The sequence below is a fragment of the Halyomorpha halys genome, unplaced genomic scaffold (assembly GCF_000696795.3).
Source record: "Halyomorpha halys isolate HHAL.00 unplaced genomic scaffold, Hhal_1.1 Scaffold104.1, whole genome shotgun sequence".
Lineage (NCBI taxonomy): Eukaryota > Metazoa > Arthropoda > Insecta > Hemiptera > Pentatomidae > Halyomorpha > Halyomorpha halys.
Window position 1 is genome coordinate 777,528 of NW_027107578.1, and position 15,785 is coordinate 793,312.

Sequence of the window (15,785 nt, forward strand, 5' to 3'; positions counted from 1 at the left end):
GATAACCAAAACCAATTAGGAAAGTGCTTTGTGTGAGTGATCACACCAGATATTTTATTGTTTGTATTTATTGATTAATAACTCATAAAATACTGAATTAAGTAATAATAAATACCATCTGATAGTAGGCCCAGCGACCCAATCTAGTAGATTTTAGTCTTTTGACTCCTAGGTGTCAAAATCAAAATTAATATAGAATAAAATACCCAGACGGCCATCAATTAAAACAAACCATACGCAAAAATAGCTTATTTTTAATCTTTAAGTTGACAAAATTAATTTTCTACTCTGTGGAATTTTTTTTTTTACATTCCAATAGAGTTTTTAGACGATTCGCGCGCTGTCATCTAGTACCATTTTCATAACCTGTTGCTTTGCTTAAATTTTGTGGCAACAGTAGAAATAAAAACATATTACAAACTTGAATTATTATTGAGAAAGAAAGAATTGAGATAAATCTCATTGTCATGGTAGTCACTACAAATATAAATTATCTGGTGAATGACAGTAATTTTCAATCAAAAGTGACCATTTTAACAAAATATTGTAAATAAACTTAAGCTATCCTCTCTAATGCATTATCTTATCTTGGCAATGGACCAATATTGTTTGTTTAGACTTTTCCCTAGTTAATCTTTTCTTATATTTTATATTTAACTAAGGCTCTTTAACAATTTATGGAATGTAGGTAGTTACAGTTCTTTCAGTTTACCTTGATGTTAAAACAAATTCATGGATGTGTCTTAAATCATGAATTTTTCATGACTGATGGTTTATTCAAAGACTGAAAGATTTCTTTCAATAATACCTCAGATACCCTTGAAATATTGGTTCCTCACCATTTTAAAATGGTGAAAATGATTCCTTATGTTAGAGGCTTACCAATTATTGGGACTTCATTGTCCATATTAGCTGCTGGATCTAGCCCAAAGCTGCATTTGTATATAGATAGAAAACATAAAAAGTTAGGTCCAATCTTTAAGGAGAATATGGGAACAGTATGTGGCATATTTCTTGCTGATCCATGGGCAGCCAGAACTATCTTTTCTGCTGAGGGAAGATATCCAAAGCATATTGTACCAGAACCCTGGAAAGTTTATAACAAACTTTACAATTGTAATAGAGGACTATTTTTCATGTAAGTTATTAAGTTCTATTTTGTTTCATTTACTTATTAAATAGAAATAAATGTAATAGTCTGTTCCATGACTATTAGGGATGGAGAAGAATGGCTCAAGTACCGACAGATAATGAATAAATTTATGTTGAAGAGGAATTTACCTGACAAGCAAGTTCAAGAATTTGTGATAAATAGTTTTATGGAAAGTATGGAAAACTTTGTTGGAAAAGAAATGTATAACATTGAGCAGAAATTTTATCAGTTGTCGATTAGCTGTAAGTAAGAAATAAATGATTATTATTTTTTACTTGTTTGTACTTATTTAGAATTGTACTTAGATTATTTAAGCTATTATTAGTTTTAGAACTACTATTTTTCTTCATTTAGGAAAAAAAGTAATACGTTTGATAGGTCTGTGTTATAAATTCATCAAAATTGATTTATAAAGGATGTTCATTCTCTTCCTGTAGTTATTGTTGGAACTTTGGTGGGTACTGCAATTATGGACAAAATGGAGTGCATCAAAAAGGATATAGATTCACTAGCACTTGTAGTAAATTCCATATTTTCAACAACAACAAATTTAATGAACATTCCAATGAGCCTTGCCACATCCCTCAATATGAAGATTTGGGAAGAATTTATTAAGTCTGCGGAATATTCACTAATGGCAGGTGGGAATTATTTTAAATAAATAAAAATTAATCCTAATATTTGATTATTTGTAATAATTTTGAATAACTAATCCTTTTTTTATTTTAAAAGTATTAATAAAACATCTCCAAATGGGAAGATTAAGTTCAGATTTTCTCTCCCCTAAAAAATTACTACAAATTCTTTGTTGAAGTTGTATATTATTGTATAGAATCTGAGAGTTGTATTGAATAGGAATGTTCTGGTGGATCAGTTGATTCTTAATTGGTTATTTTAGTAATCGGCCAACAGATTTTATTTTGTTATTAATGCAGTAATTACAAAATTCATTTATTTTTTTTATTGAAACCCATCAATATAGGTATATTAAAATGAGATTAGCATACTGGTGTACAAAGCAAGCTCCAGGGATCGGAAGTTTGAAACTTATTTACACAGAATGCTATACGTTATTGTAGGTCCAACTTCCACTGAAAAGGATCTGTTGGAAGGTTTGTTCACTCCTTTTGAGGGAGTGGAAGTTGACAGCTGTGATCTTATAAAAGCATTAATTATAATATTATAAGTAAGAATTTTGAATTGTTCCTGCTCCTGGAGCTTGTTTTGTACAGTGATATTGAGAGAAGATAAATTATTACACTCATATCTCTAAATAATTAAAATTAAATTAATTTAATGCCAAAAAAAAAATGCTCCGACACCGCTGCATATATGGGTTTTTAACCAACCCACATATCTTAAAGCTAGAAAAAGCCAAAACATTTTATATTTACCTTAATTTATTTAATAAATATGGAATTTTAAATCATTCACATTGTTTAAATCTTTAGGTAATAGTAAGATAGTACTTTAGAACTAGACATTTTAGTTTATTTTATAAATATGGTTATTACCTTCAATAACTTGTCACCTATTGACAATATCACATGTTTTAATTGTTAATATATTAGATTAATTTCTAAATATATGTTAAAAATGTGTAATGGTATGTAAGATCATTTGTATTTATAGACATTTAATTGGGTGATCATATCAATGATTTTTTTTACTCTGTTCAGTGACTACTTTCATTTTAAAAAGCTATAATATAAAAAAAAACAAAAATAGTGATCATATGATCCTCATACTTCACTACTAATTACAGATATATAATTTGCATTTTATTAGATTTTGTCTCTAATGTCAAAATTACTGAAAGTAGAACTATCTTCATAAAACTTTTCAAGTGCTGCTTAAAATAAGACCATTGTATAAAAGAAGAATCCGTCATTCTATTGTCAACATCATCATATTGAAAGAAGAAGGCTACACTATTCCTTTAAACTTTTGATTTTTCATAAAATAATTTTTATAGTTTTCGCCTTATCCTGCTAACTCAAACCATATGTACCAGTGTATATAAACATGTGTGGCAAACAATGAAATGTGGTTCTAGAATTAGACCCGGTTTGTATGATGAATCAGGGGTAGATGAAACCTTGGGTTATTCATGTTTACAATTGTTTGTTTAAGGAATTTTTTATATCTCAAAGTGCCCAGAGACATTAGAAACAGTGATATGACAGTAGTGCTATGATCGGCAGCTCAGATGAGTACAGTAATTGGCTGAAGACCCACAACAGTCAGTCCTCCAAGCTTAGAGTTGCTAATGATGATGGTAAGCGAGTTCTCTTGGAGGATATTGAGCTCGAAGTGAAAACTACACAGACAGATGCCAGACGGGAAGAGAAAGGCTTGCAGGTAAGCATAGGACGTCACTCAAACAGGCCACCACCTGTTTTATTGCAAACTGCATCACAAACAGAACGTTCACCGATCTACGATTCATTTAAGGAGAAAATAAGGGTGTACCGAGCTTTACTTAAGTTTTACTTGACTGCTTTCCTTATTGTGGTGTTATCTGCTATGGCAGCATATTTCAGCCTGAAATATTGGAAGAGGCCTATACCTAATGTGGATGAGAATGTAGAACCACCAATGGGGCAAATAGCAGCCTTTTTTTCAAACTTCATTCATAAATGTTTGTATTGCCCGCAACATAGGTAATGGAATGCTGCTGCCTCTTTTGTGGCAAAGAGTTGCTACCTGCAGAAATACAGTTTTATGTATAGAAATTGTATTATTTTTTTATAAAGTATTTATTGTATCTTTTGTTAATAGCACTGACTAGAAAGAATGACAATCGACCTTGCAAATAATTTATTTATGTTGGCATAGAGAATTTAATCATGTATGATTATTTTAAGCATATTTTAAAGTTATGAAATAAATTTTATTATTTTGGGTATTTGGTTTTTGTGTTATTAAATGAAATATACCCATCATTCTCTCTATAGAATGAAACTTTATTTCTTTAAAACAATAAACTGCTAAAAAATGACAAGGGATATTACTTTCTATCTGTGATATTACTTTTTCTTGTTATTTAATTTTTTTTTTTAAGATTTAAGTTAAAATTGAAATGCAGGAATCGTTTTTACTTTTTATGTAGTTATTTTTTTTTTAATTCTAAAATTTCTTGAAAGTGGCAGAAATTTTTTTTTTAATTTTAACAATAAGATAATAATGTTGAATGGTACACAAATTATTCCTAAGTTAGTGGTTTGTTTCAAAATAAACTTTCCTTTTATAGGGTTACTGGGTATGAAGCTGATAAAGGTGCATGGTGTACACTAGAAAAAAGTATTCATTTAAATAACATGAAAAGAGTTTATGATGAATTTAAAAAACTTCCAATAAAGTTTATTGGTGTAATTATTGTAATTACTCAATGAACTACATGGTTCTTCAATTAGTTACAATTAGAGATGGAACGAATTTCATAGAACCGAGTTTGAGTGTGAAAGCATTTGTTTCTGTTCCACGGAGGCCTAATTGTTAGTTCCTGATCTAAACAATGTAACTGCATACTCGAACAGTTTTAAAAACATTGAGCTATGATGGTTCACCTTCTTCCTTGATCTAAGCCACTCATCTTCACTCTCCACCTTATACTCATAGTACAACTAGTGTTGCCCAATGCCTACATTTTGTCACCCGGTGCAAAATCTTTTTTTTTATTAAAATGGTAAAAATTCCCCTGATTGCAAAAATTTGAATGGGAAATTATTCTTTTTTTTATATCTCTTGTCTTCTTAAGAAGACCTATGAAGCCAAAAATTCAAAATGTCAAGATTCATTGCCCAGGACCTCCATGAAATAAATATTGAATGATCTAGGTGGGATTCGAACACACATCGTTCTGAACCAAGCATTTCTCTGGGACCCTCACCCCAGGCTGCTCAGCCTCCATGAGTGTTATTATTACTTGATAAAATTAAAATTTGTATAAAGGTGATTTTCATGTGAAAAATTACCGGACTGATCCCCTCCTTCTAATGGTATGAAAAAAAGAGTGTTAAAAACAGTATGGGCATGCCCATACTTTAAATGTGGTCCTGACTATGGAAGGAAAAGATATGAAAAATATAAAAATAAAAACATAATACTATAATCTCCATTCATCCATGTCACATCATACAAATTGTTCTTACTAATAGAATAAATTTGGTTACGATCTTATACGAAGTTTTATTAAATAGGTTTGAAACCTGAAGATTATGGAGAAAGAAGTCAATGCTATATTCCAAAGTTTCTTGATTATTTCTGGGTTTTGATATTAGACCATAGAGAGCTGTAAATAAAACTTTCATCTTGATATGGTTAGTTTTGATATGTTTGGTTACCTGATAGATGAAATACTGACTTCAAAGGTTTGAGCTGTGATTAAACCAATTGTGTTTTGCAATAAAGTATGTGCTTTGTTATAAATAATAATGACCTCTCTGACATGGAGATACTATATAAACTAATTTACAACAGATTTAAATGATACAGTAAATGCCTTTGGCAACTAACAGTATATTATACAGCTATATCACTACACTTTTTTTTTCAACAATTTATTTCCAATCTTGTAAAACATTTCTTTTTCTTCTCCTCTAATTAATTATGAAATTCTTTCATGGTTTATATTTGTTCATTTTTTATTACTACTAACGATGAGAGATGATTAATTATATCAAATAAACAAACTTAAGGGTACGTTAGAGAATGCTATTTTGAATATTTCAATGAGGATAAGCTCCAACTCATATTAAAGACCATTTAATTGTATATTGATATAACAAATTTATTCACAATTGTTAAAGCCTTTCTTGATGCAATTTAAAAAAGTACAAAATCAACAAAATAAAATGGTACTTGCAATAAGTCGATTTTAGCAAAACTTTTAATGTGACATCCCAGTTTTAAATACATAATTTCAGTTTCTTACTACTTCTCATTTTTGAGGTAGACTGAACACACACTTTTGTGGGACTTGATTATTTGGACTCTTTCATAGTTAAATAATAGATTTAGATCTGTATTTTTGTTGAAGACACTGATTTGAAATTTTTCATGGCTACCGTACTTCCCCTTACAGTATATTTTACATATGTGTAAGGAAAAGTAAAACAAACCTTAGAGTGCTTCTTGTTTCTATTAGTTTTCAAAAAGATAAGTTTTATTTCTTAATATAATCCTTATCTGAATAATACCTTGTTTATTATTATTGTATAAGAGAATTATATTATAATTATTTTGCTGTTACCACTTTTTTGTTGTAAATAACAATTAAAAAATGCTTTTTCAATTTATTGTCTGTTCAATTTATTTATTATTTATAGTCTTGTGTAATTTTTAATTAATGGATAGCTTAGTTTTATAAGAATTACTATGAGAGATAAACAAATTGCTCTGTTGTCGGTTGGACTGGTTCCACATTTGGTATAGCTGTTTATTGTTCAGGTAGGGTATTATTAGAAAAAATCAAAGGCTTCCCTTTGAGCGATGGCCTCCTGAAAGACTTATTGGAGGAAGACTTAGATGATGACATAATAACTGGACTGGTAATGGATCTGATACTAGCTGCAGGCGATACTGTAAGCTTTTAATATTTTTCCTTTAGATCATAATTCATTTAATAAATGTAGTTTGTCAAAATAAAATGTAAAACATGCTTCAGACATAGTGTATACATGTGTATAACTGTAGTTGAAACAAAACTTAATAAGTGCTACAAATTATAACAAAATAAATAAGTTTTATTAAGCTAAGTTGGCACTAATGAATAATTTTTTACTTATTTGTGTTCTGCACTGACCGCACCCCCAGCCATCTACTCTTCATTTATAACGAAATAGTTGATTAATTATAAATAATGAATTATTTATTATATTATTAAATTATAATAAATATCTCATGTGCTCACTCACTTGGCTTGCCTTATTATACAAGAAAAGCTAACAAAGACCAATACAAGCATTGTTTGCAGTATTTTTTTCAATATTGTTGTGGTATGTTTATTTATTTTTTATATTTCTACGTTTTTTAAGTTGATCTTTGTAAAATAATGAATTATCTATGAAAAAGGCATTGGGAAAGTTCTGGGAGATGTATTAGTTTTAGAATTATTAAAAAAAATATTAATGTATTAACAGCTTTTCATGGGAACCTAACCTATGCTAAATATTTTTAAGAAAATAAGCATTAAGTCTGTTGTATCATTGCTACAATACAACACTGATCCGGCTTAGATTTTTTTTTCTTTTACTGGAAATTTTATTTCCTTTTAAGGTTATATGGATTATAGAGATATTTTTAAATCAATTAAAGTAATGAAAATATCAAAAGATGTAATTTATAGCCTTAGACAAAATAAAGGCATTAATATGTATGTTTATGGTGAAAAAGTAGAATATTGTGGAAAGTTTGGACTTTATACCACTAAATACTCTAGATTTATGTTGCTAAGTGAGTGTAATTATTATATTAAATAATAATTAGGTGCTTTGTAAATGGTTTTTAGTGAATGGTTAATTAATTAATGAAAATTATAAACTAACATAAATGAATTTTCAAAAGTGGTTTAATTTTGTATAAAGCATACATGCTGCAATAATAAATAAATTTTACAAATTTTTCAGTCTGCTTACACGAGTCAGTGGGCCCTCTACTTGTTGAGTAGGGAGCCAGAAGTGGCTGATCAAGTACGTTCAAACAATCAGTTGGTTACTGGTGTGATTAAAGAGGCTCTGAGACTCTACCCTGCGGCAATCTTCATCTCTCGTTATTTGGATAGGGATGTAATATTACCTACTTTAGACTGCCAACTGTCCAAGGGGGTATTTATTGATTTTTAAAATTTATTTTTAGATGCTTGTCATATTTTTTATTGCTTAAATAATCATTAAACTAGAATTTAATTGAATTACTCATCTGCATAGAATGCGTTGTTTACAATTATTTTAATTTAGAAGAGAAATAGTGCTCCCTTCCAATGGCTTTTATGAAGAAGGAATAAAAATGAAATTGTTTATTTGATGAATTTTATTAAAGCTGAAGAGCATATTATTATTAACTAACTATTTGAATTTAATTAAATTCATTATTAACCAGGAAAATTGACCTTTTCTGTGATATAACTAGATTTGTATTATATAATTTGTCAGTTGAGTTAGAAAACTGCAAAAATGTTTTATGTCCTAAACAAAACATTGAAAATTGTTGAGGTTGAGAGTGTGAACATGTTTGGTGGCACACCTTGTCCCTTTCAGTTTTTCAGTAGTGGAGAATTTTTCTAAAAATTTTCAAGTGTTATACCTGATTGTGGGGACCAATATTAATTGTATCATCTTGCAAAAATGTTCATACCAAATTAAGGGTTAAAGCTAAGCATTTTCAAATTCTACTTTTTAAATTTTTAACTTAAAACTTTGAATTTTCCCAAATATTTTTAGCAAGCTACCTAGGAATCTATACTTTTAATAATGCCTTATAATTTCCCAGTCAAATTGAATATATTTTGGATAATTTTCAGGAATTAGTGATGCTATCGTTGTACACCATTGGCCGACTTGAATCTGCCTACACTGAACCTCTCAAATTTCTTCCTGAAAGGTGGACAAGGCGAGGTGACAATAACAGCCGTGAATACTTGGGTGTCAAAGAACCTAAGGCCTGGTTGCCATTCGGTGTCGGAGCTAGATCGTGTATTGGGAGAAGACTAGCAGAGGCCCAGCTTCATCTCACAATATCTAAAGTAACAAATATATTAGTGGCTCAGTTACGAATATAGCCAGGTCCTTTCTTTTTTTTACAAAATGCATTAGACATGGTTTCGATTGGTGGTTTCATCCTGTATCCGACACTAAATTTCTTTTGTTAAAAACGGCAAGAGTTTAATTTGAACACATGGCTTCTTTACAAAAAAATAAGGAACAGCAGCACAAACGCTTATTTTCAAACACAGCCAGGACTTGGTCTATTTAAACTGCCAATCACAGCAGAGCATTTAGACCACGCGATTACAAAATACTATATCAAACCTTTGATTGGGTGTTTACTATTTCATTTCAGCCATTGTGATGAAATACAGTTTTATTTGGTCGCCTGAAACTGTTGCTGAATGGAATAAACTCTTATTTTATGTTTCTCTTACTAAATGATATTTACTAATAAGAATCATGCTCAACTGCCAGGTTTTCCCTTAATTTAGGGTACCCACTGTAATGAGGGTGGGAGTGCTGCGAGACGGCTCTTGAGCTCAGGGCTGCCTCACGGTTGATAAAACAGAATAAATAATTATCTATCACAGTCAGACTTGAATCGGGACACAAGAGATAGGAGCACGCATAGAACCTTACCCTGTCACTACTCAAGCATATAATTACACAGAATGAAAATTTTTTAATTTTAACAGTTTTCTTGATTTCAGGAACAAGTTTACTAATATTTATTCCACCATCAAAACCTATTTTAATTTTTTTTTTGTTAATTATTGAGTTAAAAATTTTTTTTGATCCTCTGATGGTCAGTATCAACCCTAAACAGGTTTAAATTTTCAAGCTGCACTTTTCTAATTAATTTGAGGGCTAAGTAATAAGCATATATGAGTTTTTCTTTATTTGCACACTTTATCATTTGGCGTTCAGTTATTTTCTAAATATTCTGAATAATTATAATAAATAATAATAATTATTTCATCCACAAAATGTTTTTTTTTTTTCATTTTTAAATTAGCTTCAACTTGTGAATAAGATAAGTTAATGTTTTTTAAACTCCTTTCCTCATAGAATATTAATCTTATCTTTTAGAATATTAATCTTATCTTTATGCATCTTCTTTACTAACAATGATCGATAATTATTTCAGATAATTTCTCAGTACCGCCTCCATCTTGTTGAACCCGTTGACATGGAATTGCGGATGGTTCCAGTGCCCACGAAACCTATAAAGATCAAGGTGGATAGGCTATAACATAGCTAATGAAGAATAAAAATTGATTTTTATGTTCTAATAACAGTCATTATATTATAAAAAAGTAATTCCAATTTAAGAATTATAAAGAATTGAGACTATTATAAAAAAAAAATTGTGATTAATATTGAATATTAAATATTTTTATTATGTAATATAAATAATTATTGAGATATATTTTTTGTTAAATTTTTTTATGTAGATATATAGCTAAAAATATTTTAATAAATATCTGCTTGCATTTATTTGGTATGTTTTGTCTAGGTTGTAAGCTTTACCCTACCCTAAAAAAAAAAAATCACGTTAGTTAACCTTGTTTTCATGGTATGCTAAGCATATATTAAAAGTTTTGTTTTTTCTTTTAGTTATTTATTTTTTTGTTTCAGATAATATGAAAAGAAATTTTTAGTTTTAAATTTAAATTTATATTATGTGCTGTCCCTCTTCCCCTCATATCTGTAAATGAGTATCAAGAACTTAAATATTTAAATGCTCCATTTTGCTGCTTTGCTTTGAGAGTGGCACATTCAACTTCATTTAAAAGTTGTGGTCCCCCTACAGTCTGTCCCAAAGCTAGTAGGTTAAAAGTTTTTTTTTTCAGTTTCAAAGCTATGAAGCCATAAGCACAATCAACAATAACAACATTATGACAAAGTTATACAATGTTTAATAACTTAAAAATTCACTTAATTCAGGTCTGTCTTCATTCCACATCTTTGTTTGTTTCAAATAATTATAAATCATTAATCATTTCGCATTTTAGCTTTTAGTGAAAATGGATAAATATAAACTATGACAGGATTTTATAATTAATTTAAGGAGGTAAGAGGAAATTATTTTTTTCCAGGTTGAAAATACATTTCCAGAAACAAGGATAGTAATATAGACCATTTTTATATATATCATTGAAAAGCCAAAGATTTTAGAATAATAATATTCAACATATAAAGTGGTAGAAATTAATGAAGATTGATGAATAACACCAAAAAAAAAAAGTTAATGTAAGTAAATATTATATTTTTATGTTTCTGGTATAATTTTTCAAAAGAAAAATGCTAAAATTGTACATTAAGAAATATTTTTGAAAACTGTTGAAATTGGAGTTAGTCAATCTGTCAACTGAGTGGCTCGTTTTGAAAATTATTACGGGAAAGTATTGTCACTGTAAATATTATAAAAATATTTGTTCTGAAACTAGCGAAGATTAATTTCTGTTCAAAGTAGGGTGCTAAGTGAAAGCTGTGTGATGCGTGCCTCGTACCAGATTTTTAAAATTTTTTATTGCTTAATATATCAATGTTTCTTTTTCATACCTACAACATATCGAGACAAATCCATGAAAGAAACATGATCAAATCTTACCTCATTTATAATCTATTTATTTTCTTCATAAATAAAAAAATGATTGTTCAGACGGTCTTTGAATTTCAATTATAGAATTTAAGAGAGTATCCCTATTTTTTATTAAACTTAATTAGAGTATTTTAAAATTATGAAAATTTGAACTCAAAACTGGTCCTTCTAGTTATAATGACCCATAATATTTATATATCTCATTTTCTAAAGGAATAATAAAACAAGTGAAAATGTTTTATAAATATATTGCCTAGCAGATACAAAGTAACTTATTATATTTTTAACTTAGATCACAATCACGGCTGGGAACATTATCATTATGGAAGGCACTTGATGATATCATGCATTACATTATATTATATTTGACCTTTAGCAATGTCAACCATTAATTAAATAATGTTTTTATCATTATTTCAATTATCATTTGTCAAATTATCTTATTCTCTAATCTCAGGAACTCAGAGGTGCCTCTTTAATTGTTATAACTGTATCTTATAAATAACATATACAATAACTTGTTGGCTTTTAAGTGAAATCTAACCAAGAACGTTTAAATTTTGAGGTAGGAAGTTAAAACAATTTTTTTGTTTAAATTACAGGTTATTCTCGCAAAGCATTAATATAATTAAAAACAGCACTTTTAAAACAAATATAAATTCAATTATGCAGACTGAATTCTACAGGAGCCAGTTGCATGAAATCTATATCATAGAACATACATCTGTAAATAATTCTAAAATTTAGTTTTTAACACGCTTAACACGGAAACAATTTCTGGCAGTTCCAAAACTCTTACTAATTAATTTAATATTTTATTAATTACTTATTGTTAGATTACAAATTAATTTTTTTGTTTTTTGCCTACAAATCATAAATGGTGCATCTCTGCAAAACAATCATTGTTAAATAAATTAAATTATACTTCAAATGATTATAATAACATATTAATTTGGTTAAGTAGTATCTCGTAAACCATAAGCTATTGTGAACCAAGAAATAAAATTTATTTTCAAATTATACCAAAACTAAGGTATGGTACTACATATCAATCCAAACTTGACATGGAAATGCATTTATATTGATTCTAAAACGGTTACTACAAGTTTGATTAAGTAATAAATTAGAAATTTTCGTTTGAACAGGTCTTTTTCGATTTTACACCTAAAATTTTCGATTTAAAAAAAAATATTAAAGAACATAAAATTATGCACAGAATGAGTACCATAAGTTAATTATTTCTATCAAATGGCATGGTTGTAAACAACTATTCTGGTTGTTCCTTAATCTAATAGATTTTTATATTCTTATAAATTATAAGAACTTATATTCTAATAGATTAGGTTTTTTTAAAGTCAATATACCACCAGAACAGGTGGTTTACGACCATACCACTTCTTTTTTTTTTTTTTTTTTGCCCAAGACTCCCATTGGAGTCCTATATTGCCTAACCATGGTTGGGGGTCAAGGTTTTTCATTTTATGGGACTGCCACTCAATGAAAAAAGTCAATACCCCAAAGGGTGGATTCGAACCGGCACCACCAATAGACATCAAATTGGTAAAACCGTGTCTTAACCACTGAGCTATGGGCTTGTATGTATGTACCACTTGACCGAAATATTATTTTATAGTACTCATTTATCATTATGAGTTTTATTACAATTTAATGATCTTTAATTTATTTTATTATATTTATTCACTAAGACACACCGTTTAGGACTTATAGCTTATTACTTACTGCTGAAAACTTATATATAACTTTGCTGTGTTGTGTATAGAAACTAATGTTTAAAATTATTTTCAGATGTATGTTCTATTAGATGGACTTCATGTATCAGGCTCCTATAATTGAAGATTGCAACAATTCAGCTCATAAAAACCTAGAAGTAAAAATTAAACTTGGGAATTAATATTTTTCACTTATAAGCCAATTAATTATTTATTATAAGATTAATTTACAAATTGTCTGAAATATTATACTGATTTAAGTGACATCCTTAAAAATAACCTACCAATCAGTGTTAGATAACATGTTACAAATTCAAGAGAGAGTATTATCATTACTAACAATAGAAAATTCATCTTAAAAAATATATATAAAAAGACTATATGTGTTGAGAAGACAAATTTTATTTCATGTTGCCAAGTCATTTGCTTTTTGCTGCTATTTTTGAAAGAGACTTGTTGATGTTTCTTTGAATATTATTAGGGACAACTTCTGATATCAAGGGAAAAAGCCTGGGATCATCGCTGAGGACTTGGAAAATCTCTTTTGCAAATCTCCTGTAAGTAATAATAAAAATGTTTTTTAATTAACTTTACAATACAGATTTTTATTTTATTTATTTTTAACGAAAGAACTAGTTTCCTTTAATAAAAAAAACAAACAAAAATAAAAACAACAACTATAAAGCTAATTATTGTGTTGTTCCACATCCAAAAGCTTAACATTGCCATAATTGCCCAAGTCCTATTCATACACATCATTTATGGAAAAACAACAAAATTTTCTTTCTGAAATCAGCCAGTATCAATTCCCATATGTGCAAAATAGCACTGTAATATCTTCCTACGGATATAACATAAATTAAATTTTATTTATATTTATTAAAAATTTATCCGTATCTTTTCATTCTTGATTTTAAAATAGATATTTAAGATAAAAAATCAGTACTAACTTTTACATAACGTTATACATATATATGTGTATGATATAATTTTTATATAAAAATTACTTGGCTTTAAAGAACACTGTTCATTCCTTTTATATACTTCCTGACTGTAATGTATTAATTCATCAGGAAAGAACAATATGATTTATTACCAAATAAACTGAAAGGATACTACTTTAAAAAAAGTGTGTGCTGCTCCATCACTAAGGTTGTGTGGGAAAGCTAATAGGAAGCTGCTGAGCACATCCTCGAAGAGGTTTCATAAGTCATAAACTTTTGACCGAGACCTTGTATCAACATAAATGAAGTAGTATGACTCTGTAAATACCAAATTATTATATATGCTATTAATAAAACTAATATACAGAGACCTCTTGGATGTCTCCCTTAATTGAGGAATCATTCTCGACATCAGTGGTTAACAAGAATAATATAACATTCCTTAGAAAATAGGGATCTCTTAAGGCTGCAGACCCATTGCGGTTAATTCTGGTTCTCAATATGGCATTAAAAAGAGTGAAGGAAAGGCTCAAAAGTTTTCATCTGGGATTCCCCAACTTATGATCCATTAACATAGTCTGTTTTGTTTTGCTAATGATATGGCAGGATTCGCTAACAATGACAGAGGCTTGCAGTAAAGTCTAAATATTTTCCAAGAGAAATTGCTGTCTGTTAACAAGAAAATGCTGAACAAACAAAAGTATTGTGGAATGGCAAAAGCCCAGGAGAGTAATGAGATTACTCAGAATAAATGGGGTCAGACTTGAACAAGTCGAAAAATTTAAGCATTTTGGGGCTTATCTACATGTGTCAGACTACATTGACTCTTAAATCCAGGAACGTGTTAGGTGCCTGGACCTAGCACGTACTTCTACATATACAAAATTTATCAGTTTTTGCTGTTTTGGCCCAAATGTGCTTGATGTATAAACTATCGAACTCGTCTTGTTATTCCACCAATAACAACTGGATTTGAATACACTATGAAGACACAAAATGGAGCATCAAAGTCCAGCTTTCAAGTTTCATTTTTTAAATAGTCTCTGGATTCTCCTTACAACTGTTCGATACAGCAACTGGTCTTATCTTGCATTGAAAACATTTACTTAAATCGTATCAACCTTTCTCTATATTGGACTATTACTTTTTTATCCAAAATGCTGCACGGGCAATATGGTGTCTTTTTTCACTCTACTGTCTATCTTCCATGCAATCTCTCGTTGACTCTGCGCTGACATTCCAAGAAAAATTAGACATTGTAATGGACTGTTGTTTTGTACAAGAAATCCATCCATCTTAGAGTCTCCCTCAAGTAATAAGATTACTAAGTTTGCCTGTAAGGGAAAGGAACTCACTTACCCTTCCCCTACTCAACCTTTCTCTCACTTCTTATGTGTATTAAATAAACATAAGTGTCATCTATATCAAAGCTTTTCAGTTATCAACATTTCGTCTATTCAAAACCTAAATTATGAAATATATTATGTAATAAGTCTTTATTCTCAGTGACATTAATGTCTAAAATTCAAATTATTTTTTATAAGATTTCTCTCAATGACAGAAGTTTTAATTTGTCATGTTGAAGTTATACACCAATCTCTGAATTTTTTTTTTGTTAAAGTTATATTGGGATTGGAGAAAATA

At 29.1% G+C, this 15,785-nt stretch overlaps 2 protein-coding genes across 3 annotated transcripts in view; one reads left to right on the forward strand and one right to left on the reverse strand.

Moving 5' to 3' along the window:
• The first annotated feature begins 848 nt into the window (after positions 1–848).
• Positions 849–10,311, forward strand: sad (Cytochrome P450 family protein sad). The gene is made up of 7 exons (XM_014415614.3): positions 849–1,138; positions 1,217–1,395; positions 1,591–1,794; positions 6,605–6,738; positions 7,783–7,980; positions 8,676–8,897; positions 10,010–10,311. Exons 1-7 carry the CDS (start codon positions 849–851, stop codon positions 10,112–10,114), a joined length of 1,332 nt encoding a protein of 443 aa, XP_014271100.1. The 3' UTR covers positions 10,115–10,311.
• A 1,388-nt stretch (positions 10,312–11,699) lies between these two features.
• LOC106677591 (TOG array regulator of axonemal microtubules protein 1) overlaps positions 11,700–15,785 on the reverse strand; it is a 124,746-nt gene continuing 120,660 nt past the window's right edge. For both annotated transcript variants that reach the window (XM_014415616.2, XM_067045965.1), the window contains one exon: positions 11,700–13,752. In XM_014415616.2, the coding sequence (XP_014271102.1) occupies positions 13,617–13,752 (136 nt within the window). In that variant the 3' untranslated portion in view covers positions 11,700–13,616. The remainder of the gene's footprint in view (positions 13,753–15,785) is intronic.